Source organism: Puma concolor, chromosome B1, assembly GCF_028749965.1.
Source record: "Puma concolor isolate L17-30 chromosome B1, mPumCon1.1.hap2, whole genome shotgun sequence".
NCBI lineage: Eukaryota > Metazoa > Chordata > Mammalia > Carnivora > Felidae > Puma > Puma concolor.
Genome location: NC_141670.1, coordinates 82,697,251 through 82,724,977, shown reverse-complemented (window position 1 = coordinate 82,724,977; position 27,727 = coordinate 82,697,251). Strand labels below are relative to the sequence as shown.

The 27,727-nt window shown below is 38.8% G+C and overlaps 2 protein-coding genes across 4 annotated transcripts in view; one reads left to right on the top strand and one right to left on the bottom strand.

Moving 5' to 3' along the window:
- The window catches only part of ANAPC10 (anaphase promoting complex subunit 10), a 115,488-nt gene extending 89,026 nt beyond the window's left edge, over positions 1-26,462 (bottom strand). Inside the window, exons 1-2 of one of the 3 annotated variants that reach the window (XM_025921716.2) lie at positions 26,337-26,462; positions 22,873-22,999 (exon numbers count right to left, since the gene is read on the bottom strand). In XM_025921716.2, coding sequence (XP_025777501.1) covers positions 22,873-22,987 — 115 coding nt within the window. In that variant the 5' untranslated portion in view covers positions 22,988-22,999; positions 26,337-26,462. The remainder of the gene's footprint in view (positions 1-22,872; positions 23,000-26,336) is intronic. The other 2 variants (XM_086704160.1, XM_086704159.1) reach the window with 2 other exon arrangements.
- Positions 26,463-26,465: 3 nt separating this feature from the next.
- The window catches only part of ABCE1 (ATP binding cassette subfamily E member 1), a 31,693-nt gene continuing 30,431 nt past the window's right edge, over positions 26,466-27,727 (top strand). The window contains exon 1 of the mRNA XM_025921431.2: positions 26,466-26,622. The gene's annotated coding sequence lies outside the window, so the exon portion shown is untranslated. The remainder of the gene's footprint in view (positions 26,623-27,727) is intronic.

Here is a 27,727-nt window from a genome sequence, read left to right as displayed (position 1 = left end):
AAAATAAAGTACTCGATAGCTACACATAACTAGCAGCTACCTCCCTGTACAGTCCAATATGTTCCACTGGCCAGCACTGAGGAACTGAAGCAGATAAATTACAATATAAAGAGTTGAGTGCTATAATAAAGAGATGAAGAAAAAAAAAAAACACAAAAAGGGGTGGCTAAACAACATGCTACTAAACCACCAATAGGTCAACAAAGAAATCAAAGAGGAAATTTAAAAATACCAGGAGACAAAGGAAGATGGAAGTGCAACAGTTCAAATATTTGGGACGCAGCAAAACCAATTCTAAAAGGGAAGTTTACGGAGATAAAGGCCTGCCTCCAGAAACAAGAAAAGTCTCAAATAAACAATCTAACCTTACACTTAAAGGAGCTAAAAAAGAACAACAAATAAAGCCCAAAGTTAGTAGAAGGAGAGAAATAATAAAAAGCAGAGCAGAAATAAATGAAATAGACTAAAAACACAATAGAAAAGATCAATAAAACCAAGAGCTAGTTCTCTAAAAAGATAAGCAAAACTGACAACCCTTCAGACTCATCAAAAAGGAAAAAGAGAGAAAGACAGGGAAAGGGCTCAAATAAATAAAACCAGAAATGAAAGATGTAACAATGGACATCACAGAAATATAAAGGATTGTAAGAAACTACTATGAAAAATTATATGCCAACAAATTGGACAACCTAGAAGAAATGGATAAAATTTCTAAAAACATATTCTTCTAAGACTAAATCAGGAAGAAATAGAAAATCTGAACAGACTAGTTACTCGTAATGAAATTCAAATGGTAATCAAAAAACTCCCAACAAATGAAAGTCCAGGACCAGATGGCTTCACAGACAAGTACCACCTTTTAAAGAAGAGTTAATACCTATTCTTCTCAAACTATTCCAAAATATAGAAAAGGAAAGAAAACTTCCAAATCCATTCTACAAAGCCAGCATTACCCCAAAATCAGACAAAGATGCTGCCAAAAAAGAAAAAAAATTATAGGCCAATATCCCTGATGAATATAGATGCAAAAATTCTCAACAAAATACTAGCAAATGAAATTCAACAATATATTAAAAGAATCATTGACCACAATCAACTGAGATTTATTCTAGGGATGCAAGGATTATTTAATATCCACAAATCAATCAACATGATATACCACATTTTAAAAATGAAGGAATAGGGGATCCTCAGTGGCTTAGTCAGTTGAGTGTCTGACTTCAGTTCAGGTCATGAGTTCCTAGTCCGTGAGTTTGAGCCCTGTGTCAGGCTCTGTGCTGCCAGCTCGGAGCCTGGAGTCTGCTTTGGATTCTGTGAGTCCCTCTCTCTGCCCCTCTCCTTCACTCATATTCGGTCTCTGTCTCTCAAAAATAAATAAACGTTAAAAAAACTAAAAAAAAAAAAAAAAAAAAAAGGATAAAAAAACATATGATCATCTCAATAGTACAACATCCATTCATGATAAAAACTCCCGAGGCAGGAAGATGGCGGCGTAGGAGGGCGCTGGGCTCACCGCGCGTCCTGCTGATCACTTAGATTCCACCTATACCTGCCTAAATAACCCAGAAAACCACCAGAGGATTAGCAGAACGGAGTCGCCGGAGCCAAGCACAGACGAGAGGCCCACGGAAGAGGGTAGGAAGGGCGGCGAGGCGGTGCGCGCTCCACGGACTGGCGGGAGGGAGCCGGGGCGGAGGGGCGGCTCGCCGGCCAAGCAGAGCCCCCGAGTCTGGCTTGCAAAAAGCGGAGGGGCCTGACGGACTGTGTTCCGACAGCAAGCGCGACTTAGCGTCTGGGAGGTCATAAGTTAACAGCTCTGCTCAGAAAGCGGGAAGGCTGGAGGACAAAGGGAAGGAGAGCTGCTGAGCCCCCGGACGACAGAGCTCAGTTTGGTGGGGAACAAAGGCGCTCGCCAGCGCCATCTCCCCCGCCCATCCCCCAGCCAAAATCCCAAAGAGAACCAGTTCCTGCCAGGGAACTTGCTCGCTCCGCGCAAACACCCAACTCTGCGCTTCTGCGGAGCCAAACCTCTGGCAGCGGATCTGACTCCCTCCTGCTGCCACAGGGCCCCTCCTGAAGAGGATCACCTAAGGAGAAGCAAGCTAAGCCTGCCCCTCCTGCCCCTGTGCACCTTGCCTACCCACCCCAGCTAAGACGCCAGATCCCCAGCATCACAAGCCTGGCAGTGTGCAAGTAGCCCAGACAGACCACCCCACCCCACAGTGAATCCCGCCCCTAGGAGAGGGGAAGAGAAGGCACGCACCAGTCTGACTGTGGCCCCAGCGGTGGGCTGGGAGCAGACATCAGGTCTGACTGTGGCTCCGCCCACCAACTCCAGTTATACACCACAGCACAGGGGAAGTGCCCTGCAGGTCCTCACCACGCCAGGGACTATCCAAAATGACCAAGCGGAAGAATTCCCCTCAGAAGAATCTCCAGGAAATAACAACAGCTAATGAGCTGATCAAAAAGGATTTAAATAATATAACAGAAAGTGAATTTAGAATAATAGTCATAAAATTAATCGCTGGGCTTGAAAACAGTATAGCTGACAGCAGAGAATCTCTTGCTACAGAGATCAAGGGACTAAGGAACAGTCACGAGGAGCTGAAAAACGCTTTAAACGAAATGCATAACAAAATGGAAACCACCACGGCTCGGATTGAAGAGGCAGAGGAGAGAATAGGTGAACTAGAAGATAAAGTTATGGAAAAAGAGGAAGCTGAGAAAAAGAGGGATAAAAAAATCCAGGAGTATGAGGGGAAAATTAGAGAACTAAGTGATACACTAAAAAGAAATAATATACGCATCATTGGTATCCCAGAGGAGGAAGAGAGAGGGAAAGGTGCTGAAGGGGTACTTGAAGAAATAATAGCTGAGAACTTCCCTGAACTGGGGAAGGAAAAAGGCATTGAAATCCAAGAGGCACAGAGAACTCCCTTCAGACGTAACTTGAATCGATCTTCTGCATGACATATCATAGTGAAACTGGCAAAATACAAGGATAAAGAGAAAATTCTGAAAGCAGCAAGGGGTAAACGTGCCCTCACATATAAAGGGAGACCTATAAGACTCGTGACTGATCTCTTTTGAAACTTGGCAGGCCAGAAAGAATTGGCACGAGATTTTCAGTGTGCTAGACAGAAAAAATATGCAGCCGAGAATCCTTTATCCAGCAAGTCTGTCATTCAGAATAGAAGGAGAGATAAAGGTCTTCCCAAACAAACAAAAACTGAAGGAATTTGTCACCACTAAACCAGCCCTACAAGAGATCCTAAGGGGGACCCTGTGAGACAAAGTACCAGAGACATCACTACAAGCATAAAACATACAGACATCACAATGACTCTAAACCCATATCTTTCTATAATAACACTGAATGTAAATGGATTAAATGCGCCAACCAAAAGACATAGGGTATCAGAATGGATAAAAAAACAAGACCCATCTATTTGCTGTCTACAAGAGACTCATTTTAGAACTGAGGACACCTTTAGATTGAGAGTGAGGGGATGGAGAACTATTTATCATGCTACTGGAAGCCAAAAGAAAGCTGGAGTAGCCATACTTATATCAGACAAACTAGACTTTAAATTAAAGGCTGTAACAAGAGATGAAGAAGGACATTATATAATAGTGACAGGGTCTATCCATCAGGAAGAGCTAACAATTATAAATGTCTATGCGCCGAATACCGGAGCGCCCAAATATATAAAACAATTACTCATAAACACAAGCAACCTTATTGATAAGAATGTGGTAATTGCAGGGGACTTTAACACCCCACTTACAGAAAAGGATAGATCATCTAGACACACGATCAATAAAGAAACAAGGGCCCTGAATGAGACATTGGATCAGATGGACTTGACAGATATATTTAGAACTCTGCATCCCAAAGCAACAGAATATACTTTCTTCTCGAGTGCACATGGAACATTCTCCAAGATAGATCATATACTGGGTCACAAAACAGCCCTTCATAAGTTTACAAGAATTGAAATCATACCATGCATACTTTCAGACCACAACGCTATGAAGCTTGAAATCAACCACAGAAAAAAGTCTGGAAAACCTCCAAAAGCATGGAGGTTAAAGAACACCCTACTAACGAATGAGTGGGTCAACCAGGCAATTAGAGAAGAAATTAAAAAATATATGGAAACAAACGAAAATGAAAATACAACAATCCAAACGCTTTGGGACGCAGCAAAGGCAGTCCTGAGAGGAAAATACATTGCAATCCAGGCCTATCTCAAGAAACAAGAAAAATCCCAAATACAAAATCTAACAGCACACCTAAAGGAAATAGAAGCAGAACAGCAAAGGCAGCCTAAACCCAGCAGAAGAAGAGAAATAATAAAGATCAGAGCAGAAATAAACAATATAGAAGCTAAAAAAACTGTAGAGCAGATCAGTGAAACCAAGAGTTGGTTTTTTGAAAAAATAAACAAAATTGACAAACCTCTAGCCAGGCTTCTCAAAAAGAAAAGGGAGATGACCCAAATAGATAAAATCATGAATGAAAATGGAATTATTACAACCAATCCCTCAGAGATACAAACAATTATCAGGGAATACTATGAAAAATTATATGCCAACAAATTGGACAACCTGGAAGAAATGGACAAATTCCTGAACACCCACACTCTTCCAAAACTCAATCAGGAGGAAATAGAAAGCTTGAACAGACCCATAACCAGCGAAGAAATTGAATCGGTTATCAAAAATCTCCCAACAAATAAGAGTCCAGGACCAGATGGCTTCCCAGGGGAGTTCTACCACACGTTTAAAGCAGAGATAATACCTATCCTTCTCAAGCTATTCCAAGAAATAGAAAGGGAAGGAAAACTTCCAGACTCATTCTATGAAGCCAGTATTACTTTGATTCCTAAACCAGACAGAGACCCAGTAAAAAAAGAGAACTACAGGCCAATATCCCTGATGAATATGGATGCAAAAATTCTCAATAAGATACTAGCAAATCGAATTCAACGGCATATAAAAAGAATTATTCACCATGATCAAGTGGGATTCATTCCTGGGATGCAGGGCTGGTTCAACATTCGCAAATCAATCAACGTGATACATCACATTAACAAAAAAAAAGAGAAGAACCATATGATCCTGTCAATCGATGCAGAAAAGGCCTTTGACAAAATCCAGCACCCTTTCTTAATAAAAACTCTTGAGAAAGTCGGGATAGAAGGAACATACTTAAAGATCATAAAAGCCATTTATGAAAAGCCCACAGCTAACATCATCCTCAACGGGGAAAAACTGAGAGCTTTTTCCCTGAGATCAGGAACACGACAGGGATGCCCACTCTCACCGCTGTTGTTTAACATAGTGCTGGAAGTTCTAGCATCAGCAATCAGACAACAAAAGGAAATCAAAGGCGTCAAAATTGGCAAAGATGAAGTCAAGCTTTCGCTCTTTGCAGATGACATGATATTATACATGGAAAATCCGATAGACTCCACCAGTTCTGCTAGAACTGATACATGAATTCAGCAACGTTGCAGGATACAAAATCAATGTACAGAAATCAGTTGCATTCTTATACACTAACAATGAAGCAACAGTAAGACAAATAAAGAAACTGATCCCATTCACAATTGCACCAAGAAGCATAAAATACCTAGGAATAAATCTAACCAAAGATGTAAAGGATCTGTATGCTGAAAACTATAGAAAGCTTATGAAGGTAATTGAAGAAGATTTAAAGAAATGGAAAGACATTCCCTGCTCATGGATTGGAAGAATAAATATTATCAAAATGTCAATACTACCCAAAGCTATCTACACATTCAATGCAATCCCAATCAAAATTGCACCAGCATTCTTCTCGAAACTAGAACAAGCAATCCTAAAATTCATATGGAACCACAAAAGGCCCCGAATAGCCAAAGTAATTTTGAAGAAGAAGACCAAAGCAGGAGGCATCACAATCCCAGACTTTAGCCTCTACTACAAAGCTGTCATCATCAAGACAGCATGGTATTGGCACAAAAACAGACACATAGACCAATGGAATAGAATAGAAACCCCAGAACTAGACCCACAAACGTATGGCCAACTCATCTTTGACAAAGCAGGAAAGAACATCCAATGGAAAAAAGACAGTCTCTTTAACAAATGGTGCTGGGAGAACTGGACAGCAACATGCAGAAGGTTGAAACTAGACCACTTTCTGACACCATTCACAAAAATAAACTCAAAATGGATAAAGGACCTGAATGTGAGACAGGAAACCATCAAAACCTTAGAGGAGAAAGCAGGAAAAGACCTCTCTGACCTCAGCCGTAGCAATCTCTTACTCGACACATCCCCAAAGGCAAGGGAATTAAAAGCAAAAGTGAATTACTGGGACCTTATGAAGATAAAAAGCTTCTGCACAGCAAAGGAAACAACCAACAAAACTAAAAGGCAACCAACGGAATGGGAAAAGATATTTGCCAATGACATATCGGACAAAGGGCTAGTATCCAAAATCTATAAAGAGCTCACCAAACTCCACACCCGAAAAGCAAATAACCCAGTGAAGAAATGGGCAGAAAACATGAATAGACACTTCTCTAAAGAAGACATCCGGATGGCCAACAGGCACATGAAAAGATGTTCAGCGTCACTCCTTATCAGGGAAATACAAATCAAAACCACACTCAGATATCACCTCACGCCAGTCAGAGTGGCCAAAATGAACAAATCAGGAGACTATAGATGCTGGAGAGGATGTGGAGAAACGGGAACCCTCTTGCACTGTTGGTGGGAATGCAAATTGGTGCAGCCGCTCTGGAAAGCAGTGTGGAGGTTCCTCAGAAAATTAAAAATAGACCTACCCTATGACCCAGCAATAGCACTGCTAGGAATTTATCCAAGGGACACAGGAGTACTGATGCATAGGGGCACTTGTACCCCAATGTTCATAGCAGCACTCTCAACAATAGCCAAATTATGGAAAGAGCCTAAATGTCCATCAACTGATGAATGGATAAAGAAATTGTGGTTTATATACACAATGGAGTACTACGTGGCAATGAGAAAAAATGAAATATGGCCTTTTGTAGCAACATGGATGGAACTGGAGAGTGTGATGCTAAGTGAAATAAGCCATACAGAGAAAGACAGATACCATATGGTTTCACTCTTATGTGGATCCTGAGAAACTTAAGAGAAACCCATGGGGGAGGGGAACAAAAAAAAAAAAAAAAAGAGGTTAGAGTGGGAGAGAGCCAAAGCATAAGAGACTGTTGAGAACTGAGAACAAACTAAGGGTTGATGGGGGGTGGGAGGGAGGAGAGGGTGGGTGATGGGTACTGAGGAGGGCACCTTTTGGGATGAGCACTGGGTGTTGTATGGAAACCAATTTGACAATAAATTTCATATATAAATAAAAAAAAAAAAAAAAAAAAAAAAAAAAACTCCCAACAGAGTGGGTTTAAAGGGAACACACTTCAACACAATAAAAGCTATATATGAAAAATCCATGGCTTACATCATACTCAATGGTGAAAAACAACTTTTCCTCTAAGATGAGGAACAAGACAAAGATATCCACACTCACTTTTATTCAACAAAATACTGGAAGTCCTAGCCACAGCAACCAAATAAGAAAAAAGAAATAAAAGGCACCCAAATTGGTGAGGAAGAAGTAAAACTGCCACTATTTGCAAATGAAATGACAAGATGCTGTATATAGAACACCTTAAAGATGGCCAAAAACTATTAGAACTAATAATGGAGTCAATAAAGTTGCAATACACAAAATTAGTAAACAGAAATTTGTTGCATTAATGTACACTAATCAAAAAGTAGCAGAAAGAGAAATTAAGAAAACCATCTAATTTACAGTTACATCAAAAAGAATAAAATATCTAGAAGTAAATTTAACCAAAGAGGGAAAGACCTGTACTCTGAAAACTATAAGACACTGATGAAAGAAACTGAAAACGATACAAATGGAAAGATATACCATGTTCACAGACAGAAAAAAATTGATATTGTTAAAATAGCCATACCTCCCAAAGCAGTCTACACATTCAGTGCAATTCCTATCAAAATACTAATAGTATTTTTCATTGAACTAGAACAAATAATCCTAAAATCACAAAAAGGCCCTGAATAGCCAAAGCAATCTTGAGAAAAAACAAAGTTGGATGTATCTCAATCCCAGATTTCAAGCTATACTACAAAGCTATAATAATCAAAACAGTATGGTACTGGCACAGAAATAGACACATAGATCAGTGGAACAGGACAGAGAGCCTAGAAATAAACCCACATTCATATGGTCAACTAAACTATGACAAAGGAGGCAAGAATATACAGCAGGGAAAAGACAATCTCTTCAATACAGGGTATTCGGAAAACTGGACAGCTACATGAATAAGAATAAATCTGGACCACTTTCTTACACCATACTCAAAAATAAACTCAAAATGGATTAAAGACTTAAATATAAGACCTAGAACCATGAATCTCCTGAAAGAAAACATAGGCAGTGATCTCTCAGACATCAAGCCTCAGCAACACTTTTCTAGATATACCTGTTCAGGCAAGGGAAATAAAACAAAAAATAAAATATTAGGACTACATCAAAACAAAAAGCTTTTTGCACAGCAAAGGAAACCATCAACAAAACATAAGGCAATCTACTGAATGGGAGAAATTATTTGTAAATGATATAGCCAATAAGAAGTTAATATCCAAAATATATAGAGAACTCACACAACTCAACACCCCCAAAACAATCTGACTAAAAAGTGGGCAGAGGGCCTGAATAGACATTTTTCCAAAGAACATTACAAAAGTTCCTCAATAAATTAAAAATAGAAATGCCATATGATCCAGCTATTCCACTACTAGGTATTTACCCAAAGAAAATTAAAACACTAATTTGAAATGATGTATGTACCCCTGTGTTTATTGCACCATTACTTACAACAAAATATGGAAAGAACCTAAGTGTCCATCAATAGATGAATGAACAAGTTGTGCTATATAAGTACAATGAGTTACTTAGCCATAAAAAAAAGAATTAGATTTTGCCATTCACGACCACACAGATAGACCTGGAGGGTATTATGCTAAGTGAAATGAGACAGAGAAAGACAAATACCATATGACTTCACCTATGAATCTAAAAACAAAATAAGTGAACAAACAAACAAACAAACAGAAACAGACTCATAAAAACAGAACAAACTGGTGGTTGCCAGAAGGAGGGAAGGGGCTGCTGAGGGGTGGGCAAAATAGGTGAAGGGGATTAAGATATACAAATATCTAGTCATAAAATAAACCATGGGGATTAAAGTAAAGCATAGGGAATATAGTCAATAATATTGTAATAATGTTGTATGGTGACAGATGGTAACTACACTTATTGTGGCGAGCATCGTGTAATGTACAGAACTATCTAATCACTATGGTGTATACCTAAAATTGATATAACATTGTGTGTCAACTATACTTCGATTTAAGAAAAAAAAAAGAGATGAATTAACTAATTTCTTTATATACTGTCTTCTCTTGGCTTCTATCCATTATCTCCCACTCTCCTAGTTTTCCAACTAGTTCAGCGACCACTTCTCCTTTATTGCCCTTTGCACATTCTTATTCCTGCTATTCTGCCAGGCCTCAACATCTTGAAGAGCCCTGAGGCTTTACTCTTTTATTCTAAATACAATCTGTCCTTAGGTGAGTCAATCCAGTCCATAGGCTTAGAATATCATCAGTATATTGATAACCCTCAAAATTTGTATCTCCAATCTAAACCTTTCCCCAAGAGCCCCAAGCTTCTGTAGTCAATTGCCTAATAAACACCTCACTAGAATGCTGATCTAAAAACTAATGTATTTGACTCATAACTTTGTTTTGACCAAAAAAAAAGTATTTATTTCCCCACACACACTATCAACTTAGGAAATACTGAATTATTCTGCCAGACACTTAAGAGTCACTCTTGAATCTTTCCTTTCCCTTAGTAAGTCATAATTTTTCCCACCTCTAAAAATACATCCCAAGCCATCATTTCTCTCCATTTTCAACCATCAGCCTAGTCAAAAACATCATCATCTGACATAAATTACTATACTAGCCTTTCTTTCCCTGGTCTTCACCATTACTCTACCACCAACCATTATTCTCAGTGGCCATGGTGATTTTATTTTTTTAAACTCTGTATCAGATCATCTCACTTTCCTGCTTTACATCTCCAGTGGTATCTCTTTGTATTTCAAATCTAAATTGTACTTCAAATCCAAATTCTACCAGAAATTCATAATCTGACCATGTCTAATTATGTCTCCAACCTCATGTCCTCCTTACCCACTATCCACTAGTCACACTAGACTTCTTTCTGAACCTCAAACATGCCAAACCATTTAGCTTAGAGCCTCTGAATTACCTGTTTCCTGTGTCAGAGAGATTCTTGTCTGAAATCTTTGCACAATGGATTCTTCCTAACATTTATATCTCAGCACAAATTTCATTTTCCATGAAAGGCCTTTCTTGATCTATTTCTTATCCTGCTGTTTTATTCTCACCAATGCACATAATGCTATTCAATGAGAAATTCACTCAATGATCACAATTGTCAGTTATAGCATGAACTTAAAAAGATTTAAATTTAGTAACTTTTTTAAAGAAAAACAGAACTTACACCATTGAATTATGCCTCTAAAATTAATTAATAAAAGCAATGCCTTGGTAAAAGATATAAATCAAGTGGAAAATATATCCTGGAAGATGTTCACAAAATACAGCCTCACTAAATCCTTGTTTTTGTTGGCTTGTAAAGTATCAAATATAGAGTCAAATATAGAGAATGTACCTATTTTTCCCCTTAATTTTGTTTCCCAACCTGGTATGAATTTAGTGCTTACGGAATTAAATGATTAAGCTACTCTAATAAGACTCTCTTGTAATGCTAGCAGCCACACAAATCTGACCTTTAGTTTTTCCAGTCTCTTGGGCAGAGACTGACAATTGTGCTGAATTGTGGAATTGTTTTGTGATGTGTCTTCAATTGAGCTGAATCTACTAAATACATTCTAATTTTAATCTGAGTGAAATATTGAGCCAGTATTTCCAGAGACAGAAAAATAACTTTTCAAAGCTCTATACTACTACCACACTATAGCAGGCAAGTAAATTTGTACCTCCAACAAACTGTTATTAACATTTTGAAAGTTTATTAAAATTCTTCCATATGTCACCTCTCACCTGAATTCTTACACATCTTTTAAACGACTTCTTTGCCGCTAACCTTGCTTCACTTCAATACATCCTCTACACTTCTCAAATATGAACAAATACTGGTTTACTCTGCTACTTAAAGTTTTTCAATGGCTGTATACAGTAAAGTGTCAACTGTTTAACAATGATCAGGCCTCTACCTAACTAGCTTTGCCTATGCCACTTCCCTCTGTTCTAGTTTTACCTAAAATTTTTGAATGAGCTATGTTTTGTCTCAGCTGTACACCTTTGTGCATACGGTTTCTCTTGCCTTTATGTCCTTATTCGGTGAAACCCTATTCTTGCTCCATCATGTAAGATAAGCATCTCCATGAAGCCTTCCCTGATCTGTTAGGCAGAATCAATTAGTTCCCTTCTCAGCCACTACTACACTGAGCCCATGCTTAGTAGAAAGCAATACGATACCACAGAAACTGACTGCCTTGAATCGCAGGATTCCCACTAATCACATGATCGCTATCAAATTACTTAATCTTTCTGTACTATCGTTTCCTCATTTGGAAAATGATAAAAATAACAGCAGATACTGCATATACACATAAAGTATTTAAAACATTTAGTAAATGCTAAATAAAAGTTATAAATTATTGGGGCGCCTGGGTGGCGCAGTCGGTTAAGCGTCCGACTTCAGCCAGGTCACGATCTCGCGGTCCGTGAGTTCGAGCCCCGCGTCAGGCTCCGGGCTGATGGCTCAGAGCCCGGAGCCTGTTTCCGATTCTGTGTCTCCCTCTCTCTCTGCCCCTCCCCCGTTCATGCTCTGTCTCTCTCTGTCCCAAAAATAAATAAACGTTGAAAAAAAAAAATTAAAAAAAAAATAAATAAATAAAAAAAATTTAAAAAAAAAGTTATAAATTATTATACTGTAAAATAATGCCTAGTTTAAAGCTATAATTCCTCCATTAGATTGTAAACTCCTTGATAGCCAGGGTTCTATGCTTTTTATCTTTTACTCTCTAACAGTGTTATAGATTTCAGCAATTGTCTGCTGCCTAAAAATGAAAAATACCTGACCATAGCATAGCAAAAGCTAAACAATTAACCTTCTCATTAATTGCTATCTCATTAATAAATAGTCATTCTTTTTTTTTTAATGTTTATTTATTTTAGAGACAGACAGAGCACAAGTGGGGGAGGGGCAGAGAGAGTCAGAGACAGAATCTGAAGCTGGCTGCAGGCTCTGAGCTGTCAGCACAGAGCTTGACGCGAGGTGTGAACCCACGAACCATGAGATCATGACCTGAGCTGAAGTCAGACACTCAACCGACTGAGCCACCCAGGCACCCCAGTCAGTCATTCTTTATGTATAATCATACAATGGTATTTCACTGATGGGCCCAAAGGTGATGGAAGTAAAATGTATGACACAAAACTGATGAACTGCATCACTTTTGTACCTAACACATTTTGTAGCAATCCCACCACTCTCCTGGCAGTGTTAGCTATTGTTCTCTTCTGTACCTACAAGATGTCAGAGCAGTGGGGCATCTTCAGGGAGCCAGGTACGTGTTGCCCTCTGCAAAATTCATAGCATAAAAGGATGTGAATGGACATTGATTTATACCCCATTATTGACACAGTAAGCCACCAGTTTGAATTATGCTACTAGGTCAAGCAATGGGAAGTGTTCGATTTGAGCAAATTCACAGAACTATTTGATACTATGAAGAATATTAGAAACTTCTGAAGCAGTTCAGGATGTAGGAAGCTGGAAAAAGGCATCACTCCCATTCAAACAAGAAGAAGCTAGATAAATTACAAACTCATAATTTTCCTCAAAAACATGAGAGCTTGAAACAACACAGCAACCCAAAAGCCTAAAACCCAAGAAGGGGCAACTCTCAGCCTCAGGAGAGAAAGGATATATAGCTTTTCCCAACTGTGGTAGAGCATAGGAGGAAGGAACAACGACCAAACACATGAGACATAAGGCAGAACTTTAACAAATTGCTAAAGGCCAAGTGTGGGCTAGCATAAAAGTACAGCAATCTTGGTAGTCCCAAATATAAAGTGAACTCACACTGACCCTCAGACTCTTTTTCCAAGGGCCTTCACCACATATATAAGAGAGCAAGAGACTAGAAAGGCTACTTCAATTGTTGCCTGAAGAAGGGAAGTGACCACCACTGCAGGAAAAGCAAAAAGCCCCACCCTCCCTGCCAAACCCTTCTCTCCAACAGAACAGAGGACTTAAGCTGCTAAGGAATGAGCATCAAACCTACTGACTCCAGGACAGATAAGACCCATCCTTGCAGGGAGAAGATTAAAAGAAAAAATCCTCCATGCCTGGGGTAGAGGCAAGAAACAGTCCTTCCTCTGGGGGTAGGGCAGAAAACTCTCCCACAAAAGACTAGCCACAGATACAAGGCAGAGTTTGGCTATCACATGTAGGAAGGACCAAAATGCTGAGAAAGCCCTACCTTGGAGGCCAGGCACACAAGAGATGTCTAAGATTGAAGCTGGACCAGGAAACCAGAGAAGCCCTACCTCTAATTCCCTACACTGAGTAAAAGGTATAGCATTCTACGGCTGAAGGCAGGGAAAGAGCATGGAGAGACACCCTCTGAAGCACAGAGGTACAGAGATAGCTGAAAACTGAAAGTGGAGGAGGAACATTAAAAAACTCCTCTTGTGGGGGGAGGAGGGTGGGCACAGCTAGTAGAGCTTGCAACTCTTGATCCCAGAATTGTGAGTCCAAGCCCCATGTTGGGTAAAATATATTTTAAAAAATGGGGTGCCTGGCTAGCCCAGTCAGTAGAATGCGTGACTCTTAATCTCAGGGTCCTGAGTTCGAGCCCCACAGTGAGCGTGGAACCTACTCAGAAAAGAAAACAAATAAAAAAATAACTCCTCTGGTTGGAGAACACAGGCAATAACCTCTTTGATATCAGCCATAGCAACTTCTTCCTACATATGTCTTCTGAGGCAAGGGAAACAAAAACATAAATTATTGTGACTTCATCAAAATAAAAAGCTACTGCACAGTGAAGGAAACCATCAACAAAACTAAAAGGCAACTGATGGAATGAAGGAATATATTTGCAATTGATATATCGGGTAAAGGGTTAATATCCAAAATATATAAAGAACTTGTAGGGGGGGCCAGGGTGGCTCATTTGGTTAAGCATCTGACTCTTGGTTTCAGCTCAGGTCATGATCCCACGGTTCATGGGTTCAAGCCCCACGCTGGGCTCTGTGCTGGCAGTGCAGAGCCTGCTTGTGATTCTCTCTCTCTCTCTCTCTCTCTCTGCCCTTCCCCTGCTCACCTGCTCTCTCTCTCTCCCTCAAAATAAATAAATAAAAACTTAAAAAAAAAAAAAAAAGAACTTGTAAATCTCAACACTCCAAAAATGAATAATCCAATTAAAAACAAGCAGAAGACATACAGATGGCCAACAGACACATGAAAAGATGCTCAGCATCACTGATCATCAGGGAAATATAAATCAAAACTATAATGAGATATCACCTCACACCTGTCAAAATGGCTAAAATCAACAACAGAAGAAATGACAGATGTTGGTGAGGATGTAAAGAAAGGGGAACCCTTTGGCACTGTTGGTGGAAATGCAAACTGGTGCAGCTATTCTGGAAAACAGTATGAAGGCTCCTCAAAAAGTTAAAAGTGGAACTACCCTTTGATCTAGCAATTGCATTACTAGGTATTTAGCCCCAAAATACAAAAATACCAATTTAGAGTAATACATGCACACTGATGTTTATAGCAGCATTATATATAATAGCCAAATTATGAAAACAGCCCAAGTGCCCATCAACTGACAAATGAAAAAAGATGTGGCATATATATATATACACACACACACACACACACACACACACACACACACACACTAGAATATTACTCAGTCATAAAAAAAGAATGAAATCTTGCCATTTGCAATGACATGGATGGAGCTAAAGAGAATTATGCTAAGCAAAATAAATCAGTCAGAAAAAGACAAATACTATATGATTTCACTCATGTGGAATTTAAGAAACAATACAAATGGGCCAAGGGGGAAAAAAGAGAGAGGCAAACCAAGAAACAGACTCTTAACTATAAAGAACAAACTGATGGTTACCAGAGGGGAGGTGTGTGGGGAAATGGGTTAAATAGGTGATAGGGATTAAGGATTGCACTTGTTGTGATGAGCACTAGGTGATATATGGAAGTATGGAATCACTATATTGTACACCTAAAACTAATATTATACTGTATGTTAACCAATGGGAATTTAAATTAAAAAAAGACAAAAAAACCTCTTCTGGCAACCCCACCACCATTAAGCACTGGGCATATTTAGAGGAATTTGAACCCTGTGAGGTACTGAAGGTAACCACACAAAACAAAACAAACAAAAAACCAGGGCAATTCCTAACTAACTCAACCCCCACAATAAAGGACTGACAGTAGAAAAGAAGTATCCATTTCAAAGTGTAACCACCATTTCTCTCAGTATCCACTAACATGATATTTAGCATTCAATAAAAGATTAGGACACTCAAACATGCAAGAAAAACAAATATTACCAAAAGGCAAAACAATCAATAGAAATACACTCAGAGATGACCCAGATGTTGGAACTACTGGACAGAGACTTCAAATAACTATGATTAACATATTCAGGAATCTAGGGGAAAAAATAGATGAAATGTTTGAACAAACAGGAAATTTCAACAGAGATTAAAAACTTCTCAGGAGTCAAATGGAGGGTCAGCTGGCTGGCTCAGTCAGTGGAGCATGTGACTCTTGATCTCAGAGTTGTGAGTTCAAGTCCCACGTTGGCTGGAGATAACTTAAAAATAAAATATTTCCAAAAAAAATTTTTAAAGGGTCATATGGAAAAGCTATAAATAAAAAATCACCATATCAGAGATGAAACTCAACAAAGCCAAAGAAAGAAGTAGTGGACTTGAAGCTAGATCAATAAAAAAATATCCAGAGGAAAACAAAATGAGAAGAAAAAAAAAAAAAGGTGGAAAAAAAAAAAGCACCTAAAAGCTATGGGACAATTACAAACGGTCTAGAAAAATCAAATAATCTAGCATATGTATAACTGGATTCACAGAAGGACAACAGAGAAGAAACGGAGCAAAAGAAATACTTAAAAAAATAGTGACCATGAATTTTTGTAAAATAATGCAAGACATCAAACCAGAAGATGGAAGAATCTCAGTGAATCTCAAACAGAATTAAACACACACACACACACACACTCTGACACATCATAATCATTCTACTGAAAAGCAAAGATCTTAAAGGCAACTAGGAAAAAAGCTACATTAACTATAGCAGATTTCTCTTCAGAAACTATGCAAGCCAGAAAATAATGGAATGACATCTTTAAAGTAGTAAAATAAAAAATCTACCAACCTAGAATTCCATGCAGGGAAAATATACCACAGTACTAAATTCAAAATGAAAAAATTTTTAACCAAACATTGCTGGCAGACCTACAATACATAAATATGTTAAAGAAAGTTCTTCAGGTAAGAGGAATATGATACCAGATAGAAGACTTGAATCCATTAAAAGAAATTAAGTTCCAAAAACTGAAAAAATTAATAAAAAGTGGTTATTTCTTAATTGCTTCAAACGATAATTTACCTTTTAAAACAAAAATAGCACCAATATATTCAGCAGTTTAAAATATGCAAAAGTCAAATGTATGACAAAAATGGCATAAAAGATTAGGGGTAAAAATTGGAAGTATCCTTTTGAAGGATTCATATACCATACCTATGGTGGTATACTACTATGAAGAGATGATTAGAGATATATATTGAAATCCTTAGGGCAGGGCGCCTGGGTGGCTCAGTGGGTTAACCTCTGACTTCAGCTCAGGTCATGATCTCGCGGTCCGTGAGTCCGAGACCCACGTCAGGTTCGCTGACAGCTCAGAGCCTGGAGCCTGCTTCGGATTCTGTGTCTCCCTCTCTCTCTGCCCCTCCCTTGCTCACGCTCTGTCTCTCTGTCTCTGTTTCTGTCTCTGTCTCTCTCTTTCTCTCTTAAAAATAAAGATTAAAAAAAAAATTTAAAAAAAAGGAATCCTCAGGGAAACCACTCAAAAATATCAAAAAGGATGTATAACCAATAATGTTAATAGTGGAGATAACACAGAATCATAAAAAAAAAAATACTGAATTTACCCAAAAACAGGGAAAAAAAGAGAAAAAACATCAATAGGAAAAAAATAAAAAGGAAAATTCCAAGATAGTAGTTTTAAATCTAATGACATCAAAAATAATGAATAATTATAAATAAATAATAACCAATAAATGACTCTCAATTAAAAGATGAAGAATAACAGATTAAATTAAAAACCAAGGGGCGCTTGGGTGGCTCAGTCAGTTAAGCATCTAACTCTTGATTTCATCTCATGGTTCAAACTCCTCATCAGGCTCTACACTGACAGTGCACAGGTTTAAATAAATTAAAAACCAAGACCCAGTACTGTCTATGAGAAATCCACTTCAAATATAAAGATATATATAGTTTAAAAGGAAAAGGAAAAACATCCAGCTTCCAGTCTGACACGTAAAGAGCTTGGAAAATGTCACTTTCATCCTCACAATAACAATGAAAAGAAGCCAAACCTACTTAAAAATCAATAATACATCTTAGGTTTTAAAGAGAATTCAGGTCACAGGGTAAAACCACCACCCAGGAAGCTGAAAAACAAAACAAAACACAGAATCACAGCTTACCGGAAGTAGCAAATGTTGCTGGAGTCAGCAACTGGTAGGAAAACTTTAAGAGTAATTGACCAATTGCTGGCAACTAAGTGTAGACTAAGTTGAGAGATAAAAACTCCTAGAAGCCCAACCTTAGGAAGAGCTGCACCTTTTCAAGAATTTTACCTCTAGGTAAATTTTACCTCTAGGAGCCCCACCAAAGTAAAGATCAAAGAAAATTCTCCAGTGCTTCCTGCAGAGATAGCGGAAAAGTAATCACTGTGAAATACACCCAGAGCATCCTGCTGTCCTTAACAAAGATCTGTCTTCTAGGAAAACTGTTTTCAAATCTAACCAACGTGAGTTTTACTAGAGCCTAGCTGACATGGGGGAAGAAAAATACCCAACTCCAGACTCCTCTAGCCTTCCTGTCTCCCATATAAGTAGGGTGTAGGGAAAGTTGAGAAGCACTTGTAAAGGTCACAGCCATGGAAATAGACCTACTAAAATTCTATGATCTAGTCACAGGATTATAGAACGCTTCTGTTCCCCCTACAACTGACCATCATATCAGCAGGGCTCCTATATAATATCAGAAGGTTACAATTCAAAGAACTGTAAGCTTAGACTCCATTTAATGAGCCTCTAGGGAAATCCAAAAATAACAAGGAAAACAAAAACAAGGACACCTAAAGAATTTTAAATTCTGAATCTTAGCCTTTACCCATCAGGCAGAAAATCAATAAGGATTGAATCAATAGTTGAACTGAATAGCACCATCAATCAACTTGATCAAATTGACACTTATTAATTAGTTTATCAGGTGTCAACAGAATATGCAAGCTTCTCAAGAATACACAATTTTTGTCATGCTCATATATAAATAACATTCACAAAGATGGACCACATTCTGGCCTATAAATTATACATAAAAATTTAAACGAATAGAAATCATACAAAACAGGCTCTCAAACCACAACAGAGTTAAACTAGAAATCACTAACAGATAACTGGAAAATCCCCAAATATTTGGAGATTGAGCAACATATGAATCAAGGAAGAAGTATCAAAAGAAACTGAAATATCTGAAACTGAATTAAAATGAAAATAAAAGTTACCAAAAAATTATAGAATGCAGTAAGAGCACTGCTTACAGAGAAATTTATAGCATGTAGTATGTATGCTACAAAAGAAAAGAGATTTAGAATCAGTAATCTAAGCTTTTACCTTAAAAACCAAGAAAAAGAAAAGCAAATTAAACCCAAATAAGCAGAAGAAATAATATAAATTAGAGCAGAAACCAATGAAACTGAAAACGGGTAAATTAATAGAGAAAAAGTCACTTAAACCACAAGCTGGTTCTTTGAAAGGTCAATAAAATCAATAAACCTCCAGCCAGGCTAACCAAGAAAAAAAGAGAGAGGACACAAATTACTGGTATCATTGACAAAAGAGGGGTCATGCCTACTAATCACATGGATAATGAAAAGGAAACTAAAACAGTATTATAAACAATTCTACGCTCACAAATTTAATATCTTAAATAAAATGGACCATTTCCTTGAATGACAAAATCTAACAAAAGTCACACATGGAGAAACAGATCATCTGAGTAGGTCTGTATCTACTATAGAAATTGAATAAAAAATTAATAACCTTCCAAAAGAAATCACCAGGGCTAGGTGGTTTCACTGGTGACTTCTAGCAAACATGTAAAGAAGAAATAATACCAACTCTCTACAATTTCTTCCAGAAAACAGAAGCATAGAAAATATTTCCTAACTCATTGTATGAGGGCAGCATTACCCTAATACAAAAACCAGAAAAAGGGATTCAAAGAAAGTTAAAGAACAGTATCTCTCACAAACACAGATGCAAAAATCCTCAAGAAAATATTAGCAAAAGGAAACCATGTATAAAAAGAATTATAAACCACAACTAAGTGGGATTTATTCCATGCATGCAAAGCTGGTTCAACATTCCAAAATCAATTAATGTAATCCATCATATCAACAAGCTAAGGGAAAAAAAAACATATGATCATATCAACAAATATAGAGAAAGAATCTGACAAAATCCAACACCCATTCAACATGAAATCTACCAACAAACTAAGAATCCAAAGGAACTTCCTCAACTTTATGTATCTATGAAAAAACCAACAGCTAACACCATACTTAATAGTGAGAAACTAAAAAGTTTCCTCACTGAGATCAAGAATAAGACAAGGATGGGGCGCCTGGGTGGCGCAGTCGGTTAAGCGTCCGACTTCAGCCAGGTCACGATCTCGCGGTCCCTGAGTTCAAGCCCCGCGTCGGGCTCTGGGCTGATGGCTCAGAGCCTGGAGCCTGTTTCCGATTCTGTGTCTCCCTCTCTCTCTGCCCCTCCCCCGTTCATGCTCTGTCTCTCTCTGTCCCAAAAATAAATAAAAAAACGTTGAAAAAAAAATTAAAAAAAAAAAAAAAAAGAATAAGACAAGGATGTCCCTTCTCACCATTCCCATGCAACGTTATATTGGAAGCCTTGGCTAACACAGTAAGACAGGAAAAGGAAATAAAAGGTACAGATTGGGAAGGAAGAAATAAAAACAAATTCTACTCCTACAAATTCTACAGAATTTTGCTCCTAAGAATTTACCCCCCCCAAATGAAAACATATGTCCACACAAAAACGTGTAATGAATGCTTATAGCAGCTTATCCATAATCACCAAATATGAGAAGTAATTTTAGTTAACTATTGCTGCATAACAATTACCCCAAAACTTACCAGCTTAAGACACCAAACATGCGTTACTTCACAATTTCTATGAGACAGAAATTTGGGAGGAACTTGATTGAGCACTTTGGTTCAGGAATGTTCAGAAATTTGCAGTCAAGTTATCTAAACCAATTAATTATCTGAAATCTTGACTGGGGCTGGAGGATCCATTCTAAGATGGCTTGATCATCTGGCTGTTGACAAGAAGCCTCAGTTCTTCATTGGCTACTGTCAGGAGGCCAGAGCTCCTTGCCACACAAACCTCTTCACCAGGTCCCTTGTTTCCTCACAAAATGGCAGCTGACTTCTAGTGAGTGATCAAAATGAGAACAAGGCATAGTCACAATGTCTTTTTTCAATCTAATCTCAGAAGTCACATACTATCACCTCTGCCATATTCTACCAGTTCCAGAAACCAATCCTGACACACTGCAGGAGAAGTCAACATTAAGGCATGAATACCAGGAGACAAGGATCACTGGGACCATTTTGGAAGCTGGCTACCACAAACCTAGATTTCCACTAACTGGTGAATAGGTAAACAAATTATGGTATAACCATACAGTGGCACAGTAATCAACAATAAAAAGGAACAAACTACTGATATATGTAACAGCATGGAAAAAAGCACAAATGCTAAGTGAAAGACCCAGACCTAGAAAGCTACATACAGTGTGATTACATTTACACACATTCTTGGAAACGTATAACCAGAGGGATACAAAACAGATCAAAGGTTGTCAGGAGCTAGGAAGGGGGCAGTAGAGTGACTACAAAAGGGCATGAGGGAATTTCTTTAGATAATGGAAATACTCTATATTTGATTGTGATGGTGCTTGGAGTTTGTTAAAATTCACACAACTATAACACCTAAAAAAGGTGAGTTTTATTGTAAATCAATTATACCTCAAAAATTACTTATAAAAAGAGAGAGAAAGGAATCCTAAGAGGAAACAAGAGGCTTGGTTGGGAATATTGCTATAGCAGTCTTAATGTGTAAATAACAAGTTTCCAAAGGAAACTTTGGAAAATGTTATTAAACCAATAAAATTATAATTAACGTTACTCAAGCTAAAAAACTTTCTCTGAGCTTAAGTCTACAGATTGAAAATGCCCATCAAATTACAAGTTAGACAGATGAGAGAAAAGATACACATGTATCCTGGCATATCCTGGCAAAAGTCTTGAACTTTAAGAATAGAAAAGTTTAGGGGCACCTGGGAGGTTCAGTTGGTTGAGGATCTGACTTTGGCTCAGGTGATGATCTCATGGTTTGTGGGTTTGGGCCATGCATCAGGCTCTGTGCTGACAGATTGGAGCCTGGAGCCTGCTTCAGATTCCATGTCTCCCTCTCTCTCTGCCCCTCCCCCACCTTCACTCATGCGCTTGCTCTCTCTCAAAAATAAATGCTAAAAAAAAAAAAAAAAATTGAAATGCTTCCAGAAAGAAAGAACAAGTTACTTAGAAAAAAAGAGAGACAAGCATAAGCTTTCTTATTTGCAACAAAAAGGAAATAATGATATAGTACCTCAAATTTTTGAGAAGAGGACCACGACCCCAAAATTCTATCCCAATCAAGAGTAAAATAAAAAAATCAAAAAATAAAACTTTTTTAAAAGAAAAAGGGGTGCCTGGATGGCTCACTCAGTTGAACATCTGACTCTTGATTTCAGCTCAGGTCATGAGCTCAACAGTTTGTGAGTTTGAGCTCTGCATCAGGCCCTGTGCTGACAGGGCAGAGCCTGCTTTGGATTTTCTCTCTCTGCCCACCCCACTCATGTGTTCTCTCTCAAAAATAAATAAATAAACTTAAAACAATAAAACATAAACTCTTTAAAAAAAAGAGTAAAATAAAGTTACCTAGGAACATGCAATGACTGAAAAAATGTATCACCCACCTATCCCATCTAGAGAGATAACCAAAAAAAATGCTCACCAAATAATTAAATCATTGCAGAGATAGAGGAGGATAAAGAAGAGACCTTATGAAACCTGCAGTTAACTTAAAGTGGAATTAGTAAAACAAATGGGAAGAAATATATAACAAATGAAAACTTAACTTAGTTTAAAATTAAAAGAAACCATCTAAACAAAAAAGAGTATTAAAGTCAGTCCTGTGTACAAGGAAACTGTAAATAGTTATCACAAACAACTTTTTTGGTTTTTCTTTTGTTTTGTTTACCTGGTTTGCACGATGAGAGTGACCAAACAGCTTGTGACCCAATTTCCCGTACTGTTCCAGTCCTTTCCAACTGCTTAGGGTCAGCACCAGGAGGTGTCTTGTTTGGTGTGGTCATTTTAAAAATATTCTACAAAGAAAACAAGAATATCCACATTATACCAGGACCTGAGCTTCTTTCTACAAAAGGTAAAAATTAAAATTTAGTAGCAAAATGGATCACTACCCTTGATATTAACCATCTATTTCTCAAATGAAGTTAACATAACTCAACCACTATAATTAAAAAATCTTGGGGCGCCTGGGTGGCGCAGTCGGTTAAGTGTCCGACTTCAGCCAGGTCACGATCTCGCGGTCCGGGAGTTCGAGCCCCGCGTCAGGCTCTGGGCTGATGGCTCAGAGCCTGGAGCCTGCTTCTGATTCTGTGTCTCCCTCTCTCTCTGCCCCTCCCCCGTTCATGCTCTGTCTCTCTCTGTCCCAAAAATAAATAAACGTTGAAAAAAAAAATTAAAAAAAAAAAATCTTAGGAATTCAATTTTTGTTTTTAAAATATATTATGATTTACAAGATGTGCAAACAGTACAGTATAATAGTCAAAAGAGCATGGGATCATAGTTTCAACTTCAGCCTCTCCTTTAACTAGCTTAGACTTCGGGCAGGTCTGGGCTTTATTTCTTACCTCTAAAAGGGGTTGACTTGATCTATAATTCCATAATGCTATACAATTCTATACCTCTCTGAATAAAAATTCTTTTTTTAAAAACGATTTTATTTTTAAGTAATCTCTACACCCAACGTTGGACTCAAACTCACAACCCCAAGATCAAGAGTGCATGCTTCGCCGACTGAGCCAGCCAGGTACCCCTCTGAGTAAAAATTCTTAATTCAAATGAATTTTTTTCTTTAGAGAAGTTAAACTGAAATGTTCGTATTCCAGGGATGCCTGGATGGCTCAGTCGGTTGGGCATCCGACTTTGGCTCAGGTCATGAACTCGCAGTCCGTGAGTTGGAGCCCTACGTCAGGCTCTATGGTGACAGCTCAGAGTCTGGAGCCTGCTTTGCATTCTGTGTCTCCCTTTCTCTCTGCCCCTCCCCTGTTCACGATCTGTCTGTCTGTTTCTCTCTCTGTCTCTCTCTCTCTCTCTCTCTCTCTGTCAAAAACAAACTTTAAAAAAAATCTAGAAATATTCTTATTCCAGGAATATGTAAATATTCGTTTCCATTTTTTATTTAGCGAATGTAAATTTGTTTTTGATAACTTTTTATTAAAATATAATAAACAGTGTTATATTAGTTCCAGGTGTACAACATATGATTCAACAATTCTATACATTTCTCTGTGCTCATCACTGTAGGTTTACTCTTAATCCCCTTTATGTGTCTCACCCATCCTCCCATCCACCTCCCCTCTAGAAACCTGTTCTCTGAATTTAAGTCTGTTTATTTTTTTCTGCTTGTTTTGTTTCTTAAATTCCACACGAGTGAAATCATATGATATTTGTCTTTCTCTTATTTCTTTCTTATTTCAGACTTATTTAATTTAGCCTTATACCCCCTAGGTCCATCCATGTGGTTGCAAATGGCAAGACCACATTCTTTTTTTATGGCTAGTATTTCATAATGTGTGTGTATCTACCTATTTATCTATCTCTCTCTATGTGTGTGTGTATACCACATCTTCCTTATCCATTCATCCACTGATGGACATTTGTGTTGCTTCCACATCTTGGCTATGGTAAATAATACTGCAGTGAACACTGGGGTGCATATATCCTTTCAAACTAGTGTTTTTATTTTCTTTGGGTAAATTACCTAGTAGTGGAATTACTGGAGTAATTCTATTTATAATTTTTTGAAGAACTTCCATACTGTTTCCCACAGTGTTTGCACCAATTCACATTCCCTCCAACAATGCACAAGGGTTCCTTTTTCTCCAGCATCATTGCTAACATTTCTTATTTCTTATCTTTTTGATTCTACCCATTCTGACAGATATAAGGTGATATCTCACAACAGATACATGAAAAGATACTCAACATCACTAATCATCAGAGAAATGCAAACAAAACCACAATGAGATATTGGTCTCCATTTTAAATAGTCCATTAAGTGAAACAGAGAAATATCACTTCTCCCCACTAGTTGTCAAAAGTTTAACTTATGTGTGCTCTTGCCATAGAAGATAACGTCAGAAAAAAGGTTTCAAGGCGTAGAAGTGAATAACTGACCCATTCTAAACCCAAAAATTTACTGGAACTTTCTCATCTTTTGTTAATCTTGGTAAGTCTATGCAAACATGAAAAAAAAAAAATCTCTGGGGCCCCTGGGTGGCTCAGTTGGTTAAGCGTCTGACTTTTGGCTTCAGCTCAGGTCATGATCTCACAGTTCATGGGTTCCAGCACTGCACGGAGCCTGCTTGGGATTCTGTCTCCCTCTCTCTGTGCCCCTCCCCTACTTGCTCTCTCTCTCTCCCTCTCTCTTTCTCTCAAAAATAAATAAATAACAAACATTTAAAAAATATTTTTTAAAAATATCTGATAGTGAACATGTAAAACAGCTTATGTAGTGCAAAGTTACAGATACTGAACATTGTTATATATGCTATTATAAACCTGGCCCAGGGAGCCTGGGTGGCCTCAGTCAGTTAAGCAACTGACTCTATTTCAGAGTCAGGCTCTGCACTGACAACAGGGAGCCTGCTTGGGATTCTCTCTCGCTCTCTCTCTCTCTCTCATAAATAAATAAACTTAAAAAAAAAAAAAAAAACTTGGCCCAATATTTCAGTATACCATCTCGTTGACACCTTTTAGATTTCAGTTGTTTCCTAATCTCAACAGAGCTCTTGATACTCATTAAATAATAGTAGAGCCACTAGACTGTAAAATCCAGAAAGGCCTGAGACTTAAATGCTCAGTTAGCAATTTACATAACGAATAAATGGATGAACGAATAGGTGCAGTCCTAAGCTAAAGTATTTGCCTTCTGCAATTTAAGTAAGGTCTAGGATGAGACAAGTAAAACTGTGCGTGTCACTACAAGCTGAATGTCCAGTCATTGTCAAATATGCAAAAATGTCAAATTGTCAAAAAAAAAAAAAAAAAGCCCAACTCTACATAGGAGCAGAATTCAACTGCCTGCTTTGATACTGTACGCCACCAAGTGGAAAAAACGCGGAGCTCGGAAAAACCTGGCTTCCTGGCCACTCCGTTCAGAAGAAACTGAAGCCAAGGAGAGAAGGCCACGGCCAGCAGTACCTGGACCACACTCTGTCGATTCTGCTAGATACCTCTGCTAGAAATACTAGAATGGGCAATGGCTCTCCAGCGGCCTTGAGATCGCGAGCGGAAAAGGGGATTGAGAATAGGGATGCGAACGCATCTGCTTACGAGAGAACCATTCTCCAGGACAGGGCGGAGGAGAGAAGCTCACGCCCTTAGAGCTTGCAGACCCGGCTTGCCGCAACCCACCTTTTTAAGATTCCCTGCAGCTCGGTGCCACTCCCACTCAGGACAGCCCGGCTTTCCCACAGAAGTTAATTTGGAGTCGCAGGACAATGACGTCAGTTCTCGCCAGGGCTCCGCCTGTCGCTCTCTGTCGCGCGTGCGCACTGCGTCCCTAAGGCATGCGCGAGGCGGTGGTTGAGCACCGCCATTTTGGCCGGTGGCCGTAAGAACACGCTGTGTGAGAGAGAAGTGAAAGGAAGAACGGACTTGGCTTCTGCGCTCTCCTCCGCAAGGGAGTCGTTTTCTCCAGGTACCTGAATGGCCCGGGGTGTTTGGCCGTTAGCTGTGGTCTCCCACGATTTAAAGACAGTAGGGACGTTGTCCGAGAGCCTTTGGTGAGGCCTCTGGTGTCAGCAGTGAAGGAGGCAGCGGCGCGTGGCAGCCGGCTCGGGAGGGACAGCTGGAACCGCCGAAGCGCGGACGCTGCGGAGGGCTTAGAGGTGCGTCGCGCATCCCCTCCAGCTGACCTGGCTGTTGGCCACTGTTGCCAGCCACCCCCCCGCCAGGGGCTACGAGAATGGATTTACATGCTCTCTCAGAGATGTAATCTCCACCGTCTCCACTCCCCCTTTACTACTACTCTTGCCCTATTACAGAGAAGAAGGCAACTTCAGAACTCAAAGCATCGTCGTTTCCCCCCCACCCCCCATCCTTACCCTGACACAGTGAAATGGACTTATTGGCACATGTGCGTATTTGATTATAGGAAGTCGTGGCCTTTTCTTCCTCGGCTTTTCTGGTGATTATGGAATGAGTCATGGCATTTTGCCGTCTTTATAGAAATGATGGCCAGCTGTAGCTCTACTTTTCTCATAGAGCAACGTGTATTCGATTATCCCAAGTAACCTCCCAGTTGAATGCCTTTAGCTTTTTGGTGCGCTTTTATAGCACTTGGTACTTTCTTCTTGGTGACTTACTTGTTTTCCCCTTATGTCTTAAATTGCATGAGATCAGGGGCGCATTGGTTCGTACCTTGTAGACGCGAAGTCCAAAGCCTATTCTGACATCCCGTAAGCTACATAAATGTATTTTCTCTTATTTTGTGTATGGTAGTCCGTAACAGTGAGAAATAACTGTCAAAACAGTGGGGAGGGATGTGGGAGGGTTTTTGGGGGGGGGGGGTTGTTTTACCCTCTCTTGCACAGAGACTGCTAGTTAGGCATTTACGATAGTGGCATTTGCGTTGCATTTCTCAGTACGTTTGTCTCCTATACTGAGAATATTCATCCTATATCAGCTACCTAACAACAGTGCTTTGTCAATATTAGCCAAGGGCTCTTATCTGTATTTGTATCAAAAAGGGTATTTTTTTTTCCCGTTAAAAACCATGTTAGCCCCATAAAAATTTTTTTTCA